At 37.2% G+C, this 26,436-nt stretch overlaps 1 protein-coding gene across 5 annotated transcripts in view; it reads left to right on the forward strand.

Moving 5' to 3' along the window:
* The window catches only part of LOC117174089 (trimethylguanosine synthase), a 180,836-nt gene that overhangs the window by 67,153 nt on the left and 87,247 nt on the right, over positions 1 to 26,436 (forward strand). For 3 of the 5 annotated variants that reach the window (XR_004467258.1, XM_033362788.1, XM_033362787.1), the window contains exon 3: positions 9,609 to 11,422. Coding sequence is in view for 4 of the 5 variants with exons in the window: in XM_033362788.1 (XP_033218679.1) it covers positions 9,609 to 11,422 (1,814 nt within the window). In the remaining variant the exon portion in view is untranslated. The remainder of the gene's footprint in view (positions 1 to 9,608; positions 11,423 to 26,436) is intronic. The other 2 variants (XM_033362789.1, XM_033362790.1) reach the window with 2 other exon arrangements.

The following is a 26,436-nucleotide window of genomic DNA, read 5'->3' on the forward strand; positions in this document are numbered from 1 at the left end:
GCGCATACTTTGAATAAAATATTTGTTATCATTCTCTTGAAATAAATGTGTTTTTTTCTTGAAAAAATACCGGTTTCATATGTATACACCTGGTATGTATATTGTCTTAAAAATGCCTCTGGCACTTACTTCTGATGTTGATTTATTGGAATAAACGAAAAAAAGATTCGTATCGCATACATATTTAAAAAATTGAAAAAAGAGTGGTGGGTACACGAGTACCCTGGGTGTACAGACAACGTGGATAAAGTTGCGTGTACACGCAAGGGTTAATAGTGACATTAGAGGGACAACAAAGCAACATCAATATGAATAAAAGGGGAGAAAATGTAAAAAGTGTAGGAAAAGGGGATTGGGCAAGGGAAAGAAAAGAACAGTTTAGAGAAAAGGTGCGATATATCAAAATGGGAGAGGGAAATGTGGACGAGGAGACGCAAAAAATGAGAGGAGAAATAAAAAGAGAATTAGAGTGCACAAACAAAAATGAAGTTAGCAAAGTGGGGATAGAAGTGGGTTGTATGACGACTGTAAAGAGAAAAAAAGGTCAGAAGGGAATTAAGAAAGAGGAGAAAAGAAAAAAGTAATAGGGATTAATATAGGGAAAAAAGAAAGATTATACTGAGTTGTGTTATGAAAAGAAAGAGGAAGAGAATAAAAGGTTTGAGGAAGAGGTGGAGAAGTTTAGGTCGGAAGAAGAGGTATGGAAGGTAGTAAATGGAGAAAGAAAAATAAGAAAAAGAGTAAACCAAGGTATTGAAATGGTAGAATGGAAGAAAGAATTCTTGGATTTGCTAGGAGGAGTAGAGAGAAAAGTTGTAAAGGGAGAAAAATATGGTAGAGAAAGAGGTGAAAAAGAGCACATAACAAGGGAAAAAATAGTTAAGGTTTTAGGAATAATGAAGGATGGAAAGGCACCTGGTATAGATGAGATTTCGAATGAAGTATCGAAATATGGAGGGAAGGAACTAAAAGAATGGGCATGGATAATGTGTAATCGAGTATGGTGAGGATAGGGGCGGCCAGAGTTATGGAAAGAAGGAGTAGTTATACCAATAGTAAAGAAAGGCAAAGGAAAGGAGGTTAAAGATTATAGGGCTGTGACGCTGATGCCAACACTGTATAAAGTATATGTAACTGTTTTGTCGGAGAGATTGAAAATAGAAGTTGAAGAAGAAAAGATCGAGCCACCGAATCAGACAGGGTTTAGAAAAAGAATGGGGGTAATGGACAACATATATGTTCTGAACTATCTAGTAATTAAACGGACTAAAAGAGAAAAAGGGGCAATGATAGCAATGTTCGTGAACTGAAAGACTCATTATGATAGGGAAGGAAAAGATATATACGCTGGCATACGTAGACGACATACGTTGATGGCAGCGGATGAATACGGAATGGCGGGAATAATTACAGGATTAGAGAAATACGTTGATGGGAGGGAATAAAGTTAGAAGAAGTAAAAGAGTTTCAATATTTGAGATATATCTTGCAAACGAATGGAGATCATAGAGCTTATATAAGAAAAATGATAAAAAAAGCAGCTGTGGTAATGAAACAGATATGGGGAATAGGAAAAAGAAGGTTAAAAAATTGGAAAAGGAGAATCTGGTTATTTGATACGCTGGTATGGCCGGTATTAGGTTATGGAGCAGAGATATGGGGATGGAAAGAAAGGAAAGATATTGAACGTTTACAAGAAAGGTATATAAGGTGGACACTAGGGGCAGACTGGAGGACGCCAGGATACATGATGAGAGAAGAAGCGCAAAGGGACAAGTTAAGTATTAGAGTGGGAAAGAGGGAATGGAAATTTAAAACGAAGCTGAGGGAGGGAAAGAGAGGGGAGTTGGCGAGAAAGTGCTTGATGGCGGTAGAAGAGAGGAGAGGGAGGGCGATAAAATTAACGAGATGGGAAGAAGAAAGGAGGGAGTTCTTTAATGCTAGAGAAATAAAAGACGAGACTGGAGTAAAATATGAAGAATTTAAAAAACGGAGAGGGAAAGACAATTAATAGAAAGATGGGGGGATGATTGAGGAATCAAAATACAATAAATGGTATAAGATGATAAAATAGGATGGAGTACCCAAGTATTTAGATAAGGGGTGGAGAGAGAGAAGGTAGAACAAAATAGCAAGATTTAGATTGGGAAACGAGGTAAGGGAGGGAATGTATTGGGAAAAAGAAGAGAACAGAAACTGTAGAACATGTGAGTGGGAGGAGGCAACATGGGAGCATGTATGGGAAGGATGTAGGAGAGGAATGGAAGATGAAGGAAGCTGGCAAAAGAATGTGGTTAAGATTCTAGGGGAGGATGGATTAAAAGAAGAATGGATGAAGGAGTTGGAGGGTACTAGAGGAGCGGATGAGAGAAAATGAAAGAATGCATGTGAAAAAAAGTCAAATGGAGATATACAAAAGTGAAAGAAACATGAAACGGGAGTCGCTTAGATTATAAATGTAAAGATTGCATGTAATGGTAATGTAAAAGTTAAGTAGACTAAGATGCCTTTGCGTTCTCATGATCTCTCTCTCTCGCTTGCACTCTCGCTTTCGTTCGCTCGCTCACTCGTTTGTAAATGAGTCCTAAATTGCGCTATCACAGGAAATAGAGATAAGGAACTAGATATAAGACTTTATGTAAATAGGTATAAACCCTTAGGGGAAACATTATGAATAAAGAAGAATATGTACTTATTATTTGCTTATTAAATATTTGTTCTTTTACATCGAACTTATAGACATTCGAAACTTGAATAAATTTGTCTTACGCATAAAAACTTTCAATCCTCTAATCTCAAGCTGCGATCGTCATGGTCATGTATCGCGCACGCTTCACTCCTTATATCCGCATTTCCGCAATGCAAAGGAAGTATATCGTCAAGCTCCCTCTCTTCATTTGCATTTGATGGCATGATCACCATCTTTTTGTGTACAATCACAAGCTGATTTATTGTCGCCCAAAAGTTTTTTTAATGTACTCAGCTTTTTGAGAACTACCTCCTCCTTCATTTTTCGAATTAACTTTTCTTACCGGTAATATGCGCTTTTTGTTCCTTGCTTTTTCTGTTCCTCTAATTTTAATTTTTTCTTTTGGCAACGATCAATAAATGCATTTCCTCTTTTATGATTTTTACTAATTTTAAACTAATTTTAATTTTACTCTTTTTGATTTATCGATATATTACACACGACACTAATCTGTCTAAGGAAATATAGCCTTGAACTTGTTTGTTATAAAATAATTATCAATTTAATAAGGTTATAATTTTACCTTTGTATATTTATTAACTGAATTCGGGGATGCTATAAAATATCATAACGGACATCTCCGGAATTTTTTAAAGGATAATAACAAAAAAATTTATTGTGCTAAATAAAAATGTTATGCATGTGCATTATTTTGAGGCTAAGGTCGTTTTTCAGCTCTGTCATTCCGATGATTTGGCAATTATTTATGAAATGAACTTTTTTGATTGCCTGCAGACAAGGTTAGATCTGGGATAATAGTTACTATTTTTTTAGCAAATTCAAATTTTTTTGGAATTTGCCCACAAACAAAGTGTGCAGGGACGTCCGTTAGAATGTTTGTTATCATTTCCCCAATTTTCAAGACAAAATATATATATTATTCTAGAAAAAAAGCCGGGGGAACCTAAAACAGGTAAAATCGATAATTTTCTAAGTAGCACATGCCCTTAATAATGTTTGGAAGCAATACACATTTGAAAATGATCTAACATTAAACTAAAAGTTGGTTATTGTACCGATTTGTGTGGCAGTATCAATAATTGTTAAATTGAAGTCTGCCAGTAAAATCAGAATATTATCTAATATAATTGTAATTCACTGAAAATGATCACTAGGAATTAGTATGTTTTTATAGAGGTTTTCGCGCTGTTAAGAGCAATCTTTAAGCGGCGTTGATACAAAACGTGGTCTTTGTCGCGTTGTTCCAGATTTAGAGTAATTATCATATAATCAGTAAGGAAGCACAATAATTTCTTCTTGTTTCGTGAGATAAAATTTAATACGCATAAGTTTAACATTTTGTTTCAAGTCCGTTTTCCGTTGTGGTTGTTAATTTAGGAAAACCTCTTTGTGATTTAATGGCAAACTTTCTTGCATTCATTTAGAAGATAAATATTTCATTTAAATCACTCAAATTATCTGAAGAATTTAAGCTATTGTTAGTAATGTTGATGAAAATTGTAGTATTTGTTATCTTAGGCTGCAGATATTCAAAATTGAAAATGTTGGTATTTTTTTGAACTTTCATAAGTTTGGTGATTTTAATGCTATGAAGGTTTATTTTTTTTAATACTCTTCTTAAGATGAAGTTTTAAACAAATATCTTTCGAAGAAATTTTCAAAACTTCTTGGATTTTTCAAACACAAGTTTTTAAACTGAATTTATAAAAAAAAAGCAATTTGTTCTGTATTCTTTTTTATGGATAGCTCACAAGGTCTTCTCAAAAGACTTAATTTCAAATTAGGATGTTTGTTAGTTTTCGAGAAATAATTTAGAACGTATGTTGTGCCATGGCGAGCCCAGTGCGAAGAGCAAACAAAAGTCTGAAATCTGAAGTTCGTGTATACGAATATAATATTTGAACTTCAGGGTTTGGACTACGGATAATTATTTACTGCCAGTAACAGTAGCAGAAATTCTTCTGATAATTCGACATGGAATTGTTCATATATTATAATTAATCTAATAAACGATAAATTTATAGCTAGTCCAAATAAGAAAAAACATCTTGATATATAAATTTATTGCTAAGATATTAAAACTGTTTGGAATTGAAACACGTGTATTCAATTGGGTTGCGAGCGCCTGAGATGACACAGTGGCTTCCCTCACTCCGCCTCCACTGACTATGTTGATCTTTTCCTGTCACATTACGTGCATCAGACATGATTATAAACATTAAATTTAGAATGCATATCTTCGTGAATTTCATAAAAATTAGTAGTACTCTTTTACCATATTTGGTATGAACTCGAGCTTTATAATATGAAAATTGACCGAATAATTTAATTTATTATAGCAGGAAACTTAAAATCTTTTTTAAGTAACTTTTATGCAATTTAATTATAAATAATCGCTCTGCCTCTAAATGTACTTAATAGTACAACTCTTGTAGCGTACAACAACCCACTTTAATGGATATCCTATCGACCATAGCTGTAGAAATTCCGTGGAGAAATAGTCTATTTTCGGGCACTTTAAAGCTGTTTTTATTTTCTGCAAGTGAACAAATGAACGAATTTTAACGTAAGACATGTCAGTTTGTAGATATTTGCGGGAACAACATTTTGTAACTAACCTTTTTTCTGACTACTCGGAGGAGTACGACCTGTTTACCATCAATTTTTCAGTTTATGGTACTGCGAGAGCTTTGGCTGATTCAATTCGAAGGCGAAGACCTAAAAAGGGTCAAAAGACCAAAGGACACTTGCATCAACTAAACAAGAATACGGGATTGGCAAGACAATATACGTCCCGTGTTCTGTGTGTGATTGATTATGTAACATCTGGTAGACCGTTCGAATAAAGGGTTCGAAAATTTGTCTAAGAACTGAGGATCTACAATCACACACTAAATAATTCAATGCTGCTGACAATCAAACCGCATTTTGCTGAAAAAATATGGGTATTATCTGATGCAAGGAAAATAATGCAGAAGACAGAGATGCCCAACGGGATAGATACTTTTCGAGAGAGGTATACAAGATACATAAAACACGGCAGTTGAAAGAAGACTCCTTAGCAAGATTAAGAGGACCATGTTTAAGTCAGTATGAAGTTATGTGTTCGCATGAATGCAAATTTTGAGAGAAAAGGGACACAGGCATTGAACCCACATTCGAACTTTGAATTTAACCGTCCGTTAAATCATATACTAAACAACCGTACTCAAAATGGGGCAGGATTAGACTCTTAGCAAAAGTATCTGAGTGGTGTAAGGTAATAAGTCCTAATTCCTGTATAGTTGTTGTAAAACTCTATATGTTTTCCTTAAGATACTCTTCACCTCTTACTTTCAGAACAAGGTACGGTTATCAAAATGTTCCAGATCTTTAACCACTTCCAAAAATGTAATAGTGCTATTTTCGGCACAAAGGGGTGGAAATGATGCTAGAGTTTAAGCGTGGGAGATGAAGTAGCTCTAACAACAATCGCCCAAGTTTTGCCCGGACTAAGTGTTAGTCCATTCTTCCAGTCCCAGATAGTAACGCGATCATTGTCTTACTGGACCAGAACAAATAATCTACTTAGTAAAGAGATTGATCCCGATAAGTACATTTTGAAATCTTTGAATATTTGTGGTAGTCGTAATGTTAAAGTTCACTGCCAAGGTAAGAGGTGAACAAATTCAAGAGGAGTAATGCCAGAATGGAGCGCTGAGGAATTCCACTGTTGACCTCCCACCATTCAAAATGCCTACCACTACTATTAATAATTTTGTGAGAATGATTATTAAAATAGGAACCAAATCATTTGATGTCTAAATTCGGTAAGTTAAAAGATTTCAACTTTTGTAAAAGTAACTTCTCGTTAACCATGTCAAACGCCTTAGTAAAATCAAACAGAACATTAATCGTGATCTTCAAATTACCCACTGCCAAATCGAGATCGGTCGTTACTTTTGGAGTAACAATAAGAATGCTATGTTTCGCCCTAAAACCTGATTCCATCGGAGTAGTGGCCTTAGATATTTCTAGAAATTTAGCAATTTTCAGGTGAACAAGTTTTTCTAGAGTTTTAGACAGTGCACATGAAGTATAAATTGAGCGGAAGTCTTTCATGGAAGTAGGTTTAGAAATGTTAGGAAATGGGAAAATAACAGATAAAGTTCTTTTTTCCAAAAGTATTTCAGGTGTCATGTCATTGAAAAAGAAGTCAGTAATTAAATGTTGAATTACGAGGAGTAGTGAAACATGATGATAAGCCTCGAACTGGTAATGCAAAAAATTTTTTCAAAAGCTCAGTAGGCGGAAATTACAATATATATATATTCATGCTTGGGCGAAGTTACGTATAAACGTCTAAGGAGATGCCGGATTTCCTCTTTTTGTCTTTGTGTGCAATCTCGTTGTAATTGTATTGATTTAACGCATCTATAATCTTAGTTTGAACTAGGTACCATAGTTGACAAAATTGAGCTACTATTATACTGCTTCTTGATCTTTTTGCAACTCTGCACTTGTCATCAATTTCCCTCATCAGATTTTTGCTTTCAGATGTGGTCCAGGGGGCAGCTTTATTGAAGTTTTTAGGATCGTGTAGTATCGAAAATTTGTGAAATGAGGAGACTAGGTAATTAGACATAGCGTCGATTTTTTATTATTTATATATGTATTTAGAAATATTTTTTCCAAATAATGCGTCATTAGATGCTCGCGGGATGTATGTTCAGCAATTTTAGAGCGATTCCGCACCAATCTTTGGGTTGGTTCTGCATTTAGATTATAGAAAATTTTGAAGTAATTTTAATCAAGTCTTGGTTTGAGAGAAAAGGGTTAGAATTTTGTTCGTAGCAGACAACCTTATCAATATCGTCTACGATCATGAAGTCAATACGAGTATGGTAGGATCATGTAATGAAAAGATGTTTAAATTCTATAAAATGTGCTAAGAGAGACTGGGCTTTAACATGGCAAAGGCTTAAGGTATTCATTGCTATTATATTAGGAGAAACATTTTATAGAAAAACAATTCAAAAGTAAAAAGCTCCCAAACAACGCGTAAAAAATTACTAAGGCAATGAACCATGACCAACTTACCACAAGCTAAGTGATTATTGTAAACATTAGAAAATCGGTCATAAATACACTTAAGTCTATTTATGTATAAGTATATAAGTGTAAATTGGCTTCACCCTGGGCTTATTTTATACAGAATTTCGAAAACAATCTTTTAAAGAGAAATTTTTTTAGCTCTGGTATAATTAAAATTAAGAGAATTTGTTCAGTCATCAAAAAAAGGTGGCCTAAAACTTTTGCACGGCAGTGTATATCAAACTTGAACTCGGAACGAACTAATTTAAAATCTCACACCGCACGAAATTATCAATCACAGCTGAAACAAATAGGACCCAATTAATCGCATGTTTTCATCTACAACCATATGAACAACAAGAGAATCAGTGAAACTTTCAATTTAACAATGATGTCGCAAAGTGTTATAAGTTTACATGTTCGTACACTCAAAATCATGGAAAAGCAATCAAAATCATACCCCTCAACACAAATGAAGAAACGAAAGAAGCAAAGCAAGATTTAGTACCCCAAAAATCTAAAGTCAAATATGAGCTGGCTTTCAGATGCTCACTTTTCGTACATTTTTGTCATCCTGCAAAATTTAAGGCATGTCCTTAGAATCTTCTTGAATGATTTTTGACAATATGAGGAATTTTTAAATATTTTCATATATTCTCCTGAAATAAATTTTTGAAAATAAAAATAATTTCCAGGGGGCACCCTGTAGAGGGGGGGGGGGAGGTTAGGAAGCAAATTCTTAATGATAATGTATTTTTTTGTTAGTTCCGGAAATTTATCAAACTTTTAAAATTGCATTTTTGGCAATTTATGATGAGTGGTCATATTAACCTGTAAAGTTACAATGTAAAATTACCATAAAAGACCGAAAATTTGCATGATTTTCCGCAAAGTTTCTAATTGAATTTTGGGAAATTTGTGGCAAGTTGCCATAAATTGCCTCTAATCTTATTGTAAATGACCAAAAATTTGCGGCAATTTTTTGTATTTTTTTTTGGATAATTTGGCATAAATGAACATAAATTTAATGCTTCTTTATTTAAAATCTAATATAAACCTAAATTATGACTGTATTTTAAGAAATGTCTGAAATAATCATTTTGTTATAAAAAATATCGTATGGGCCATGTGGACCAGGCACATTTTCGACTTTTATACGTTTTCAGTACTCATCGAAAAAACCCCTCTTTACCCTCTAGATGTATAATATTTTATTAAACCGTAGTATGGCCTTTTGAATAAAATTAATTGATATTCACTGGTCTTCTTTATTAACATTGTTCCAATGACTTCGAGGTACCACTTTGCGATACTTATTCGCGTGACAGATAGTGCTGTTGTCAATGCTACAGACAGGCTTGTTCGACCATACCAAATAATATGAACAGTAAATCAGTCCGATCGGCTTCAGTTGACTTAGAATTTCGGAGCCCCACTGTTGTCGACGGCTTTGGGTGAACTGTCGCAGCGTCATGACGCAGTTACATGAGTAGGGTGTTATGGTACAGCGCTTTACCGCAACGCTTCTGCTTTTTCGTACCTGAGTGAGCACTGCACATCTCCCGCAGCTCCTTTCACTTATATCCGTAATGCGGTGTCAACTTTCGGAAGGGACATATCCGTGGGCTTTATTTCCAGGTTTAACTATATTTAGTTAAAAATTATCATTTTAGGGATTAAGACTTTCGTAACAATAAATTTAGCTTTTAATAGGGCAGCCAACATGGTCCCTGTTCTGATGGAAGTACCCCTATAATTCCTAAATTTATCATATCTGACTGAAAACGTTACCATAATTTTAGATTGATTATTTTTTTCTCTCTAGGAGGAACCAGTGAGCTGCTATTGCAGTGCGTCACATACAGATAACAATTATTCTACAGATGAACATGATTCAGTTCGTGATATATCACATCATCCATCCGTACAATCTCTGACTCAAAAATTTGTTCTGCATCAATCAGATTCTGGTGCAGACTTGTCTGAGTACCACGATCAACAAGAAGCCATAAGTATTCAGAATATGTTGGCATCTTATGATAAAACTTTAGAAACTAATGAAGAACTTATCGTTGAAACTAAAGATAAACATATTTCTGATACGAAAAGAGAAATTATAGACTTTGATTTGAATTTAGACATAATAGATACTAAAGAAACTTTTACGGAAACGTGCACAAACACATCTTATAATTCTCTGTACTCTACAGCGAATATATATTGTAATAAGTTTCCATCTGTGGTAACAAATTCTAAGGAATTAATTTCTATGAATAATCAATTTTACAAAAGCAACAAGGACTCTCAAGTACAGGAATGTACCGCAGATAATAAATTCAATTTTAATTTTATAGAAACAGAAGATTGGGAATGTATGGAAAAATACGGCTCATCTAAGAAAAGCAAAATTGATTTAGCATGGGAAAGATATTGGTCGAAGTATGGAGAATGTATATTATGGACATCGTGGATTAACAAGTATGCAGATTATATAAATCCTAGTTACTTACAAGAAAATCCTTGTTTATTAGAAAAAGGTGCAGAATGCGTGGAAGAAATTGCACAACTTTCCGAGGTATTTCCTGAACAAAACACTTGTTTTCCGACTGAAGCGCACATAAATTGTACAATCGGTCGATCAAATTTCGAAGGGATCTTTGGAAAAACCGAAGTCAATATGTACGATTTTCCAAAACAGGACTCAACCAGCACAATTATCTTTTCTTTCCAAAATTCAAATAAGGACTATGTCAACGATAAAGAGGCTGAAGATAATAGGAAAAGAATAGGGAATCAACTGTCGCCACAACATGGTGAAAGCTGGAATCCTTTAAGTTCATTCAACGTAGAAGAAAGTTACAATCAACCTTCCAACGCCGATGACGAGAAACTTCTTACAAGGTGCGATTCAGCTAATGGGTCAATTGCAAGAACTAATGCTACTTCGGATTCTATGACAAATGTTACTAAAATGACACTGACAAGTTCAAGTTGTGATTCTACGTCAATCCAGTCTAGTCTCGTCAGCTCAATGACCAGTTCTAATGAAAGTAATGTGACTGGTAGCAATTCAGATCCAGACAATGAATACGCACCTGAGGATAATGATAAATATTGGCAAGATTTGTGGAAAGAAAATTTTCATGAACAGTATCAAAAACACTATGCGCAATTCAAAATAAATTATAAGCTGAAAAAAGAACAAATCAGCATTGACTCTAATTCTCATTTAGATAATGCACATCTTTCATCGAGAGGGTTTAAACCCAAAGAGGATGATAATTGTAGATATTCTAAAAACAATAAAAGTTTAGGAAATATTAATTTAATCGATAACAAATCGGAGGTTGTAGGTAACTTTCAGAAAGAAAACTTCGGGACAAAGAAAATGATTATGGAATCTGTAGGTTTACTGATGCAGAATTTGACGATGAGTACCCAAGTCGTCAAAGTTAACGGCGTGATTGAAAACAGTTCATCAGAAAATATCGGCCGAAGTAAAGTACCAGAAGATGGATATAATACAATTCATTTCGATATTTTGGGCTTGGATATCAAGAGTGATATGAACAAAACGTCCCCTAACTCTGAATTTAAACAAAAACAACTTAAGGATAAACCGTCTACTCTAAAACGCAGGTATTTATTTGATAATACACTTTACTAATTATTTATGTAAATTTCCATGTAAAAGGCTCACTTTGTTAGTATAGAGTTACATACAGTGACATTTACCCGCATAAATTTCCGATGTTAAGAGCTGTAGCCACTAGATTCATTACCATTTCTCAAACAAATTGAGAATGTTTGGTAAGGATGCAAATTGTAAGGATAGATAAATTCAAAGAGCTATCCATACCAAAGACTACGCCCAAGACAATTGAAGACATATCAATGAATTAAAAGCGTGCAAAGGAGACTAACCTATCGAACCCTTTTTTCTTTTAAACTTTTAGGGCTCTCCTTTAAAAAACGGAATAGTGAAAAATTCAGAAATTTTTACAAAACCTTTTTGCTGTATGCTTATATCGTTTCAAAGTTTAAAAAATCTTACAAAAATTTTAGCTATTGAGGTAAAATGTATTAAATTTTCAATACCTTGGTTGGGCTTAATCCACACAAAGTGCTCATTTTATTTTCAATTTTCTAAACAGCGGAATAGTCAACTTCCTTTTAATTGCACAGGCCGTTAGATAGTACTTGAATGAATCTATATTCCTAATAGAACAACATTCCTGAGAAAAATGTTTTTATCCTTGTAATACCTTAAATTTTGAAATTTCTACAAAGAACTGGTATCCTTCTACAAATTTAAAATATACTTATTTCCGGAAGATTACTTAAGGAAAAAATATAACCAACAGATTTACTTTGAGCGGCATATTGAATTTTGTATTTCTAAGTATTATACATTTTTATCTGAACTAGGCAGAATAAGCGCTCTTTTTCTTCCCGCAGAGTGGCAGTAAAATAGCACTTTATTGTACCGTGATGAGCGGCACAGTTCCTGCTTTCGGCGGTATGTCATCTCGCTTCCTCATCTTTGTCTGCAGCTTGTTCATGCAGCGTCTGGGGAAGCGCTCTGCGTTCCTATCCAATTTGGATAGATAGGCAGCTTAATAATTTTCAATGACTGTTGAAACGTGCTGAAGATCTGGGTGTTCCTGGCATCACAGAGTGTGTATAGATGCCGTAAAGACTCCCTGATGAGGGATAATACTGCCATCGTTACAGTCCGCAAGTCGTCCTTGAGTCGATTGGTCCTGGCAACGGTGGACGTTTCGCTTGTTCCTTGTGTTTCCATATAAATTATTACTTCATAATTATTTTAGTCGAATTTTCTGCACCTTCGATCTTTTTGAACCGAATGTACAACTTCTTGGCGTTTTGGTGGTGTCATTGTTGTACCCAATAGCAGTTAGGGGAGGGTTTTGTCCATACTTGTACAGCCTCGCATGCAAAGATAAGACTACATACCCTAAGAGGCCTAGTGTTAACCCTGAATCACCGTTTGAGACACCTCACCGAGGTGTTATTCAGCTTTCGGCACGGTTTTCACCTTGTGGTTAAATAAATTGTCGGGGATAATGGTCAGGGATGGTCCTAAGGAAAATGAAAAACCAATTCAAGGCATAAGCAACCGTGCCGAAGGCTGCACGGTACCAATGACATGTAGGCACGGCAATGAGTGAAATGGTTACATGTCATCCGGAAAACGAGATATGTAAGCGGAGCGCCTACGCTGATACTAATCGCGGGTAGGCAACCAGTAGAGGAAGAGCGTTGTTTTATGTCAGGAGATATATCAACATCCAGGCTTATTTTAAGTCTGAAGGCCTCTCTCCGAGAACTATGGCGGAGGCAAGCCGTAAAACAAAATCAATGGATAATCCTAACACTAAAAAAGGAATGCATTAACTTCACAAAAGGATGGGCTGGGCAAGACCTTACGCGTTCCGCATTCAGTGTGTTTAACTACATAACATCTAACAGAAAGTTCACTGCCAGGGCCGACAGTTCGCGTGCGGACTACGGATTCGTTATGGCACACGCAACAAATCAACGTTGCTGACCATCAGGCAGCATATTGCTTACACAATACAGGCACTATAAGAGCATGCTAAGAGAAGTCTAGAGCAGAGGGGGAGGTGGGCCAGAGAAAGTTGTTTTTTTCTGACCCATCTCTACTCCTCTGAGACCCCCAAATACTGTGACCATTCGCTCAAACCAGAAGGATGAAAACTTAAATAACATGGGCAGCTTTACAGAGATGTGAAGTGCCCTCAAAATACCAGAGGAGGTGAGAAAAGTATTACGAGGCATAAAGAACTATTCCACTCGAGGACCAGAGGATATCAAGATTTTCTTATGTAAGAAGCATCCCTCACCTAATCAGCATCTGGCCCGCCTTTTCTCCTTATATCTAAAGTCGGAAGAGCCTATTCCGAAGTGTTTGGTGGAAGGAGGCGCATTGCTCCTCCGGAAGATGGGCTAAATGTCGGACCCGCAGAATTAGATGCCAATAACCTGGATTGACTGCCTGAAAGCTTTCGATTCAACCTCCATTAGATTTGTCAGCTGCCTTTTGGAGCGGTTAAAGATGAATCTATTCTTAGTGAGCTGCACAGAGAGATAGATGCCTCTTTGAAAATCAAACCTAGTATCTTATCTTTCGCACTTCGATATTCCCAAGGATACTTCTGTGGCAACCCCGAATTTCGAAAGCATAACGTCACTCATACATTTTACATGCATGATTTTAAAGATCTTTGCTAGAAATGCAGAGAAACTAAATCTAGCTTTCATGATTGTCGAGGAGCGACTCGCAAAATACCTGTGCGTGCCACAGAGCTGCGTTCAGGATCTGGCACCTATTAAGGATACTCTAAAAAGCAGATACAAAGTCTCATCCGGCAGATTTGGCTTTCCGAACTATCGGCGAAGAACAAAGTATCTGCAACAAACATATTTGCGGTCCCGTTAGTACTCTATTTATTTGGAGTGGTTCCATGGACGAAGGTCGAGTTCAGATCCTTTGATATCGGGACACAAAAGGCTATGTACATAAACAAAAACTTGGCCTTTAAGTCGTCTATTCCATGACTTTACATCTCACGGCGGCCAGGTGGTCGCGGAATACTGAATCTCGAATATCTTCGCTGCAGGATCACTTTGAGTACAGCCCATATAGTTGCGAATAGACGAAATATTCTTCTTAAAATGGTCAGGGGAAATGAAAAAGTAACACATGGTGTCTTTCTGTACGAAGCAGTGGAGCAGGCTGCTGAAACACTTAGCCTTGACTTTAATATCAGGGGTCAGCAAAATGCATCAAGCAATATCAGTCTCGAGGAATCATTCCTGAAAGCCCGGATCAAGAAAGCAATGTAGAAAAACTTTAGCGAACAGCTCCTGGACAAGAGGATGCACGGCATCTTTCACGAACATTTGAAGGAGCAGTCGATGTCGTTTGAGCTAACGTTTGGTTTCATGAAATGACCCGTACAGAAGTTGGGCACGGAGGATTTCATTTTGGCGTGGCCAGACTGTCACATTTCTACTTTAGCATATTGTGGCCACGTTTTGAGGTAATATATTTCCGGTGATAGCCGCAAAGTGTGTCATGCACACGCTGAGCATCTAGGACACATTCTCTGCTTGTCCAATTCATCTGGGAACGATGTAACTCCAGAAGCGTAATGAGGCAATTAGAATGCTTTATTTTTATCTCTGTTTACATTACGGTTATATTCCTGATACCGCCCCGCTAAAACCTCATTGGGGAATACAATCATTTGTCAGAAATTGGAAATGCTGAATGTAATGAAAATACACATTTGGACAAATGTTCCTTCTCAGGTGTCATGAGATCACTGAATATCTCCTTGAAGATATTTATGTTTACTGTATCTTCAGTTAGTGGATGCCGAACTTCACACAGAATCACACACTGAATTCGGGACGCGTATTATCTTGCCCAGACATTATATGTGCTGACTATATAGCCGGATCTTTATAAGACACATTAAATTATTTTCAATTCCTTCAACTCTTTTGAATTTTGCAGAATTCTGTCGGTTTCTTAGAAGTCACTTGCAATCTTAATTTTTTTAAAAGATTTGTAATTATCGTCAAAATATCAGTATATAACTTGTTTTATTTCGAATTCTCTGCATGTTTAAAAAAACATGAAATTATATGCAACTATTTCCACATTTACCAACCTTAGTCGAGGGTTTCACTACTACTGAATAAGGATTCACACGTATTTGTTAATTCTGTAGAAGGCTTTCAATTAACTGAAAGTCTTTTGATTTCTTTCAAAGTTTTTTTAGTTTTCCTGAAATCCTTTAAATATACGTTAAATTATTTTGAATCCATTTACAATTTTTCGCATTCTCTTGAAATGTCTATAATACACGTTGAAAGTGAAAAATACACGTTTTTGAGTACTCTGAATTCTTTGAATTCTTATAAAATTATTCAAGGCTTTAAATTTTTTAATTTTATGAAAATCGTTTGAATACATCTACAATTTGTTGCCCGCTGTTTGCTTTCCCCTCTTCTCTCTTGGCGGGTCTTGCGGTCACGAGGCCCAAACTGAACAATTTTAACTTTCGGGGACAGTCTTCCCAAACATGATCGGTGCCGTGGCAACTAATACATCGTCGGAAATCGCCCGCCCATCTCGTATCTGCAAGCATCACGATGACGAACGTATTGTTCGAAGAGGTTTTCACAGGCCCTTTGCAGAAGGTCTCTCCTCGATCACTTGAGGAAGGTCTTCCAGGACCGTTTGAGGAAAGTCTTCCTGGACTGCTTTCTTGCAATTTAGGCCGCGACTCTGTCGTCTGCTCTGACCTCCGCTGCTGCCCCCCCGTATTCTCCCAGGAGATGTCCCCCCATTCAGATACGAGAGTGCCCTTCTCCTTAGTGCGTATATGAATGACCGCCCTAACTCCTCTCTGGTCTCTCCGTCACTGGAGTTTGATTGGCTGCGACGGGGCCGGATTTGGAAGCTGCTGGCCTCCTCCCAGATCCTGTCGATTAATAAAATTGACCTTGGTGTGGGCTCCGCCTGGAGACCGTGATACTTCTGACCAGTTCCTCAAACACACGCTGTCTGTTGGGATCCAGGTCTGTGCCCCAAGTAATGGATACCTCCTCCTCAGGGCCTCCAACGAGTTCTCCACTTCTCAAGGTTTGATGATAGGAGTCGGCCTTTGGACCGTCCTCCAAGCCTCGACGATTGTGGTGGGTGAGGGCGTCCTCGCCCCTGCTCCTCCATTCCCAGGTCCTCTGTTCGGACCCTCGGACCTCCAGTGCTGACTCCGGTGTGTATTTTTTCCGTTAAAACACAATATGCAACCCGTTTAACCGTTACACGTCTGGATTCTTACATGACCTCAAAAACACCTAATTAACCACTGGAAAATCTTCTTTGGGAAAACAGAATAGTTCTTCGGCAAAGCCACGATAACGTTTTGATTTATTCTTTCGAATTCTCTTGTCTTCGAAAGATCTGTGCAATGGATTTCGTATCCGCTTCTTGCCACTGTGAACACGCTACCTTTTAAGCATCCAACAGAAGTCTGCCATTATATTCGTGTTCCCTCTACCTTGATAACGTCTTTCCACTTCCTTGATATCGTGTTGGAAGCGTTCTCCTTGTTTATACTGTAATCTCCCAGATTTTCAGTGAAGTTTTCTAGATGGGAATCAAGAAAGTGTGGTTTGTAACGCATCAAAGACTCCTTTCTTTCAATTTCGCACTCAAACAAAGGTTTGTTTATAACCTCAAATCTGTCATTTGCGTTCTCCGTCTTTAATCTCACTCAAAACAATTTTTGTCTGTTTGCATATTATTCCTTGAGCGTTACCGAGTGTGCTATAGGTATCGACGCTTATTTATTTGTAATGTGTAATAACAACGTTTTAAGGCTTCGTTTTGAAAATTCTATAAACAATCTCCACTCCACAGATTTGTATATATCTTTTTTTAAAATTAATTTATAAGACCATGAACATTGTCACAGTATACCAAGTCGTCTTCTTCTGTAAAGTATTTTCGGAATGAATCATCCCTATTCCGATAAAATGAAACCTTTGTTCCTTTAGATAGCATATTTCTTTCTTCCAGTCTTGAAGCTAACAATTCAGCTCCATCTTTCGACCGTCCTAGTTCTCTGATTAAATCATTCAGTTCACTTTATGATCTTTCTTATTACATATCTCAGACGTGGAAGCTTTGGTTACGCTGGACACGATTGCATACTGAAGTTTTTGCAAATTACTGGAGTAGGATCCTACTGTTTCAGTCAAACAAAAATAACAATCGTCTTTGCTCTTGGGGTCCCGCCAAACAGTTTGTGTAACAAACTTCATTTTCACAGCATGCTCATAATATCGGTTTAACTTTGATCTGAAAACAGAGCAGATCATTTTGGGCAGCCAAAAATACTTTCCTTGGATCACCTCACACCCAAAGCAGTGCTGATATATTTGACGCAGGTTTTGAATTAAGTTTTTTCTAATTTTTCTTCATCTTGAAATCACTGCACACGTAGCAGTACCTATCACCGTTTTCAGTCGATTCGTGCACATTTTGTCCCAAACGCGATCGCGTTTTGCAATTTTTCATATTAGCCATAGATTTATCAAAAGCCCACACGGTAGGGCTCCCTTTCTAATCCCGAGTAAGTCCACCGGCCTTGGGGTGATAAACCCCATACCTCACTAGGTCTAAGCATGGGGGTTTTCTGACTTTGATGATAACAACGTCAACTCGTCGTTAGACGCACTCCGGCTTCACTCTCACACCCTACCGTCCACCTGCAGGGCAGCACGCCTTCGCTGAAACTCCTCTGTGAGGAGTTTCAAACAATATTAATGTAGTTCTGTTTTACCAAACATTATCATTATGATGCCATGAGATTATAGGGTTACCAGATTAAGAGGAGGAGGGTGAAAATGGTACAGGGTAAATAATTTTTGCGGTTTCAGTGGTTAATTGTGTGTTTTGAGGTTATGTAAAAATCCAGACGTGTAGGGGTTAAACGGGTTACATTCCGGTTTTAGCCTGTTATCATGTGCTAACTCGTAAACCAGGTGCTGCGAGCCTATTCCCATGAAGCGAAAAGGAGCTTGAAAGCGTTTATTGAGCTTCGCCGATATCTTCTTCTCCTTGGAGGACAATAGCGTCCAACGCTTCAATACCCTATCTCCCACCTCTTCTAAATAAAGGGTTTATAGATCTCGGATTTCTTTTAGGCGTTTTATATGCTCAAACCATTTTTTATCTCTCTCGGGCTCGGGAATGTTATCAGGTCTCTCCTCCTCTCCTCAGAGATTTACTTTCGGCCGCAATTCCCTTCCACATGTTAAAAAGGCTGGAATCACCTTAGTGGTAGTATTGACCGCGTATTATAGGCGTACCTAAATTAATGGAGATGAACATTCCATTCTTGCAGATTCGAATCAACATGCTGTCCACTGACACCAATGCCCAAGGTTGGTCTACTACCCTTTTACCCATTAATCAAGAACGAGTCTGTTGTGAAACTTTTGTGCGCTAATAACTATCGCACCCTTTTACGTAGTTGACTACGTCTATCAAAATTCGAGGCCAATAACAAGAGACCACCGCCCTAGCATAGGTCTTTTTTAAACTTAAGTGCCCAGCCTGAGGTATATCATGTACTTCTGTCAACACTTTTTGTCGCTTATCGACTGGAATTACTAATTTCTATGCTTCGGTATCGTCGATGATTGGGTGAATCAGAGGGTTTTGCCTAAACGTATATATTTTACCCTCTAAGACCCTTCACCCATGATACCTTCTCGGGCAATTTTTTACATCCTTAACTCGTCGGCTTTACCACGGATTATCGATTACTTCCGCCCACAGACCTCAGCAATCTCTTCGTCCTCACACATCCGTGAGAGTGTGTTGGATACATGGTGTAGAGCACCTTAACGCCATCGTAAACCTCGTAAACTACTATGATTCGTGAGGACTGAATTTAAAACCTTTCAAGAAATGACGAAATTTACGGATGGACCAAGTTACTGCTAGACATTCTTGCTCCGTAGTAGGATGTCCGCGTTCGGCATCCAATAATGTATGGCTTGCGAAAGTAGTCACTTGCTCCTTCCCTTCAATCGCTTATGTTAGAACTGCGCCCAAGGAAAAACTGCTCCCATCATTTTGTAACACAAAGGGCGGTTTAAAATCCGGCCACACTAAGTTTGGGGTCGACGAGAGTGCCTTTTTAATCACCTCAAACGTCGTCTCTCGTTCCTCCCCCCAATTCCAACGGTTATATTTCCTTAACAGACGAGTTCGGAACTCCGAATGTGAAGCAAACTCGTTAATAAAGCGCCTATACCAGATAGCCATGTCTAAAAATCTTCTAATCTACCTGATATTGCGCGGTGCAGGGTAGTACAGGATGGGCGATACCCGTTCCGAGTCAGGTTGCAACCCTTGTTCATTCACTCGATACCCTAGATATCGTACCTCTGATCGGGAAAACACGCTTTTCTCGAGGCTAATGGTAAGCCCGGCATCATAGATGTTATTTAACACCTTCTTTAGCTATTACAAATTTTCCTCAAAAGTTTCGTACACGATGATAATATCATCAAGGTATTCAAAACAGTGAGGTCGCATTTCTGGGCCAATTAATTTCTCATCTCCAGAGGAAATTGACGATAGGCTAGATTGAAGTCAGCAGTCGAAATGTAATGGGCCAACCGTAAATTATCCAGGATATCTTCTAGAAAAGGAAGCGGTTAGACATCACCCTTAGAGACCTCATTGACTTTCTGATACTCGATACGCATACGATATGCACCGGTAGGTTTCTTCACCATCACGACTGGACTAGACCGCTCTGAATTGGATGGTTCGATAAAGTCATCCGCTAATAATTCATCTGCCTCGTCATACATTGATTCCAATACAGATGGAGAAACTCCATATTTCGTAACGCCGGATGGAATGATTTCTGGAATTAATTTCTGAAGACAGTCACTTTCGAGCTCAGACAATTCCACCAATCCACAGCAAGTCCCTTGCTGTCTGATATCGTTTTCGCTTGCAGGAGTTGTACTATCGTCTCCGTGATGAACGATTTGTTCCTCACCAGGAGACCTAGCAAGAGGCCATCTTATTCTATAGGAAGGAATACCCGCCCCGGAATAGGAGAGGTAGCCCTATTAGCTTCTTTCATTATACATGGTTTAGCATTCACTATTTTCTTTTTATTTTCTGCTATCAATTCCCGCACGAGAGGTTCCACTAAAAATGAAGGTTAAGACCTACCATCGATAAGTGCGTCAATCAATCGCCTTTTCTTCGGTCTCGCTCTCCTCATACAACGGTATTTCTCCTGCAACTACCATTAACTCTATGAGTGCACTGAGTTCATGCTGCGGTCACGGGGTCAGAATTTCTGCACGTAGGATGTATTCTAAATGAATGCTCGACACGGATCATTTCTACCGATTTTTTGATTTTTAGAACTTCGCCCCCATATTCGATCTAAACGAGAGGTTTCCGTTTTTTGAATATACTGCCCCCTTCGGATAATTACATTATTTACCGTTTTTGAAATTGACGTAGCCAAGATGGTAATGGTCAGCTGTTGAGCGCGGCCCGTATTATCGTCTAATAATTCGGCTTCGATATTTATAACGGGAGGAATTAGGGGCCCTAATCTGTCCTCTCCTGTTGGTTTTCCTTCGCTTGGAATTTGGGGCAATCGCTTTTAAATGATCCTACTGTCCCGCAGCCGTAACAATATTTTCGCTTTTCCTCAGGACATTTAAAATAGGGATGGCCTTAATTTCTACAGTTCCTACACTTACAATTTCTATACCTTTCCTCCTGATATAACAGCCCGAGTTATACCCTGTAGATGGTTTACCCCTAGAGTATGAAATATCATTACTAGAACTCAGATTTATAATTCCTTCACTTGTTACTTTAATCTCTTTTAAGGGCATGTGATACTTAGAAAATTTTCGATTTTACCAGTCTTAAGTTTCCTCGGATTTATTCCTACAATAATAAAGATTTTGTCTTGAGAATGTGGGACATGATAGCGAACATGCTAACAGACGTCCCTGGACTCTTTTTTTGTGGGTGAATTAAAAAAATTTTATTTTGTTAACTTTGATTAATGTGTTTGATAATATTTGGGAAATTGTATCGATTTTATCAGTGTTAGATTCACTCGGCTTTTTCCCTACAATAATTATAAGATTAAAGGAACTTTCCTGTAAGTGAAGTTCTATCTTAATTGTACGAAGCGCCTTTTCCGAATAGATCACACTGTAGTACCTTCTCATCTGTGCCGAGCAACCACATTTTCAAAGTTTAAAAATCCAACCTGCAGTTTTTCTAATATAAACAACTTGTTCTCTGAATGCCTTAAATGCTTAGTTCTATCTAAGTATTCTTTCAACGTAGTCGCTAGACATAAATTGATATCAATGGTGTACAATGGAATCGTAAGAGTGGTTTGCACTCTGTTTATAGCAGACGTTTTAATACAATCCGGAATTTTAATTTCCATACAATCCTGTATCTCGCGGATATTTCTAATATCGATTAAACCCAAAGTTTGCATCCTATGGCCTCTTATAAGCGCTAATAAGGCTACTAATTTTACTGTTATCCTTTTCAATGTAAGTAAATTATTCGCGCCTCAAAGATTCAAGGTATTTAACACTATCGCTGGGTCTCATGTGGAGTCATACTTTGCACTTGGTGGTCTAAGCTTTGTAATCTCTTTGAAAAATCGTTTAATTAGTCAATTTTCTCCTAGACCAGGACCATGAATTAAAGCGATCGCTGAGCGGTAACTTTCCAAAGTTCCATAAGAAGCTTTTTTCTTGTATTCCATAGTTAAAAAATATAAGAACGTTTTTGATAGAGTAAGTAAACGGGTCCATATTTTTAGCAGAAGTCCCACCATTTTTTTAAACCCGTGTCATACTGCTTTAACGGCGAATCGCATACTGAGGAAATCATGATGTCCACTTTTTCTTTTGGAACCATTTTTATTTTAAAGGCGTCCCGGATAACACTCATGTAAATCGGTTGTGACTCTAGCATTGAAAAAAATATTGGGAACCATGGCTGGGCTGGCTAATGTGGAATAAACAAAATTCCTCTACATTTTTTAAATTTTATTTTCTCTAGAATGCGAAGAATAATAGAGAAGGGAGGAAACGCATTTCCATATTTTTTTGGCTAAATTTTTCAGTTTTGGAATCTGGACTCCACCCTTTTTGTTAATGAATGCTAATGCTGTGGTGTTATGTACCCTAAGTGGAATATCAGCATTTTCTAAGTCCTTTGCAAAGCACTGAAAAGCAAAGAAAACTGCCTTTAACTCTAAAACATTTATTTGCAACCATCTTTTTACTTCATTCTAAAAACCATGAATCCGCTGACCCTCACAACACGCGCCTTAACCAGAAAGCGAAGCATCCAAGAAAACCTTTATGCCTGGGTCGAAAATTTTAAAGTAATTAATCGCAAAATGAATATTTACCTTCCAACAAATGCAGATATTCTTTTAATTTTACCGAAACAGTCATACTTGCCTCATGATTGTTATTTTTAAGAGCTAAAAATCTCTCTTTCAAAAGCCTTAATGTGAACACTACCGTGCTGTAAAGTTGAACAACACGATTCTAAAGTCCCAATGATAAAACCCATCTTGATAAACAATAAAAAATCATCTAGATAAACAACTGAAACTAACCTTCAGGTTCTTAAATATGACACCACCGGTTTCAAAATTTTTGTAAAGACATAGAGTATAACATTTAACCCAAAGGGTTAACACACGAATTCATCAATTGTTCCATGAAAATTAAATTTGAGGTATTTTTTGTCTGAATCAGCGATAGGTACAAGATAATAGGCATTTTTGAGATCGATTGGAGCCATCGGGTTTTGGAGCCAAAAATATTCTTGACAGAAATTGCTCTTCGATAGGCTGAAATTTTTTAATGGCACCTTTTTCTTTTAATTGAACTAAATGTTCTATTCTTTGACCCTTTTCCTTTTCCGACCACTGAGGTTCCGAAGGGGGTTTAAATTGAATTACCTTCGCATGAAAAGGAATTTAGAATCCCTTCACCCAGCTCAGAATAATTTCATCATTAGTTAAATCAGACCATTTCAGACCATTATCTTGGGATTTACCTTCCAGTTGCGAGATATTGGGGACAGGAGGATCGGTATCCTGCTCCGCAGATTCGTGACGCTCTTTAATGTCCTCCGTCTGTGAATTAATATCTTCATCCGTATATCTAGAGGCTTCCTCTCTTTAATAGCTGCTGTTACTAGACTGATCATAATAACGATAATTGTAATCATAATGATCATAACAGCCATTGTAACTCTCTTTCTCAGAACAACCATCACTACGATGGTCTGGACGTCTATACTCATTCAATCTTCGACTATCTAAAATGAAAGTAAATAATAAAAAATATTACCTGCTTAAAACGGAGCATGTAACAGGGACATTTAAAGGACATCTGTCATGCCAACCCTTGTCGCTTCCACAAAATAAATACAGTACGTTCGTTGCTTTTCTCCAATTTTTTAATTTTTTATTTTAAATGTTATTTTTCACGAATAAAACTAGCTTGTAGGGCTTTCAAAAAGCAATGGTTTTCTTCTTTCGTCTTTTTTTCTATATCGTGCGTTGTTTGGCTTAAAATTTTGATTTCCGGTTAATCTTAAAAACTTTGAAAATGCTATAACTCTAAGAGTTTTCTTTTCAATGAAAAAAATATTTTATGATGAATTGTTTGTCCTTTTTAATACGATCAATATCCTTACATATAAATTAATCAAATTCAGAAAAAAGTGGTCTCACAAATTTTTTAAATGCGCTTACTTTTGAATTTTGATAAAAAATGACTGGTTAACGAACTCGTCCTTCCTTTTAGTACCTAAAAAAAGTTTGCCAAATATCGATTTGATTTGTTCATTTTTTGCAGTGTTATCGTGTTTACGGACGGACAGACAGACGTTATCGTAAAAACTTGATTATCGGATTCAGAAGGTCTTGAAACATGGAAATCGGTTGAAAAACTGTGGTGTCAAATTTCGGACAATTCTAATACTTTCCCAATCATAAATGATAAGAATATAAAAAAATGAAGACGGTAAACCACCAATATATATGTTTAAAGTTGTGCTGAAAATGTATAAATTCGCAGGGAAAATTTTTAAAATAAATTTTTTGCACTTCAGACAAAAATAAAGTTGACGTGTTTCGCCAAAAAAATTTAAAAAGAAATTAATAGGGGTTGCGACCCCTAGAACTTTTTATTTTATGACTATGATAATATATACGTTCCATACACACAAAAATTGGGAAATTATTTTTATAACAAAGGAAGTGAAATACAGTGCCTCCAAAACATGAATAAAAAAATTATGTGGGCGAAAAGTACCCTTACATATTTTTAAATGTGCTGAAAATTGCTAAATTCATAGGAAAACATTTTTTTTAAGTATATATTTTGCACTTGAGAACTTCCGTGTGAGTGCCAAACGTTGCACATGCATTCGGGAAACGTCGCCGAAAAAGTAAAAAATTGAAGTTTTACATTATACGGGTGGTCTGGGGAGTGGAAAATTTGGGCAATGCGAGGAAAACGTTATCAGCAAAAGTGTTATTCATAATTTAAAAGCTGTAGAACTGAGTGAGGTGTAGATAAAATAGAACCCTTCGAAAAGAAAGAGGTTTTGTTGGACGGAAGTGAGGAATTGGAGAAACTCAACGCCGACTCTGCTAATGACAGAGTGAGGGCAGTACCAAACGGGAATGAACAAGAAGACGATATTGTACAGCTGACAGGGAAAAATAATAAACAGGCAACGTCGACGTCGACAACGAAAAAACGTCGAGGAAGACCAAAGAAAGAGGTTAAGGAGAAGGATAATGGAATAACTAAATCACCTAGCAGAAGTAAGTTGAGAAGCGTCAAGGTATGTGATAAAAATTTGGGCAAGGATTTAACGGATGTAACCTCAGTTACACTCAAATAATCTCATGGTTGACAGAAATGAAGAGAAAGGGGTACAACCTATAAGGTAACCCCATGATGAAATGGCAAAAAATATGATTATTTAATTAGAATAAAATGATACTGGTTGCATGGCTAGATTTTCATCCAAATTAATGACAGTGATGAGTTAGCAGGCGAGAACATTCGAAAAAAGAAGATGGATTTAGCAAGTGAAATTTCGGACCTATTGAAGGACCTATTCTAATCTTTAAAAAATAGGACACTTGAAAAAGAAGCAGAGTGGAAAGCAGCCGTTTCAATTGTAGAAAATACCAGGGAAAAGAAAAGGGTTAGTCAGCAGAGAAGTAAGGAATGCAAGAAGAAATTCTAAATCTGAAAGCTAAGCTGTCAAACTCTACAAAAGGTTGCGTAAATGGTCAAGTATATACTCAAGTAATAGTGGAGGGAGACAAGGAAGCTCAGGATGAAGGAAAAGATAAGGATTCTCAAAGATTGGAAACCCACAACCAAAATAAAAAACCAATAAGGCCAGAAAGAACAGCAGGAAATAGCCCAATACCCAGAAAGCTGATAAAAAAGGAGCTCGACCGAGAAATAAAAGAAAGAAAGGACAAGAAAAGTCATTTCATAATCAGAGGATTCACACTCACCGAGAGGAATGTAAAGGGAGAAAGAAAAGTGGCCCTTAGAAGGACAATTGGAGTAGCAGCAGAGGTCGCAGAAATGAGGTTTAAAAATGGAGAGTTTTTGGTAAACTTCCATTTTTGGAGAGGTAAACTGTCCAGAATGAGAAAAAAATCCAAATTCACAGGCACCAGCATCTGAATTGCGGACAACTTCACCGACAGAGACCTTCAAATCCAAAATTGGATCATCAACGTAGCTCAGGAAGCAGTACAACAAGGAAAAGCTGTGAGGACGAGCTATATGAAATGCAGTATTGTTGAAGTCTGGTTATTTTGGAATAAGAAAGAAGGAACCGACAGAAAAAGTTTATAATAAGGGGCGAGCAAAGGGAGGGCATCTAATAGGATATTAGGAAAAATTGAGTGGGAGTCAGCTGGGAGTGCATTGCAGGCCGGGAG

Source organism: Belonocnema kinseyi, chromosome 6 (genome assembly GCF_010883055.1).
Source record: "Belonocnema kinseyi isolate 2016_QV_RU_SX_M_011 chromosome 6, B_treatae_v1, whole genome shotgun sequence".
NCBI lineage: Eukaryota > Metazoa > Arthropoda > Insecta > Hymenoptera > Cynipidae > Belonocnema > Belonocnema kinseyi.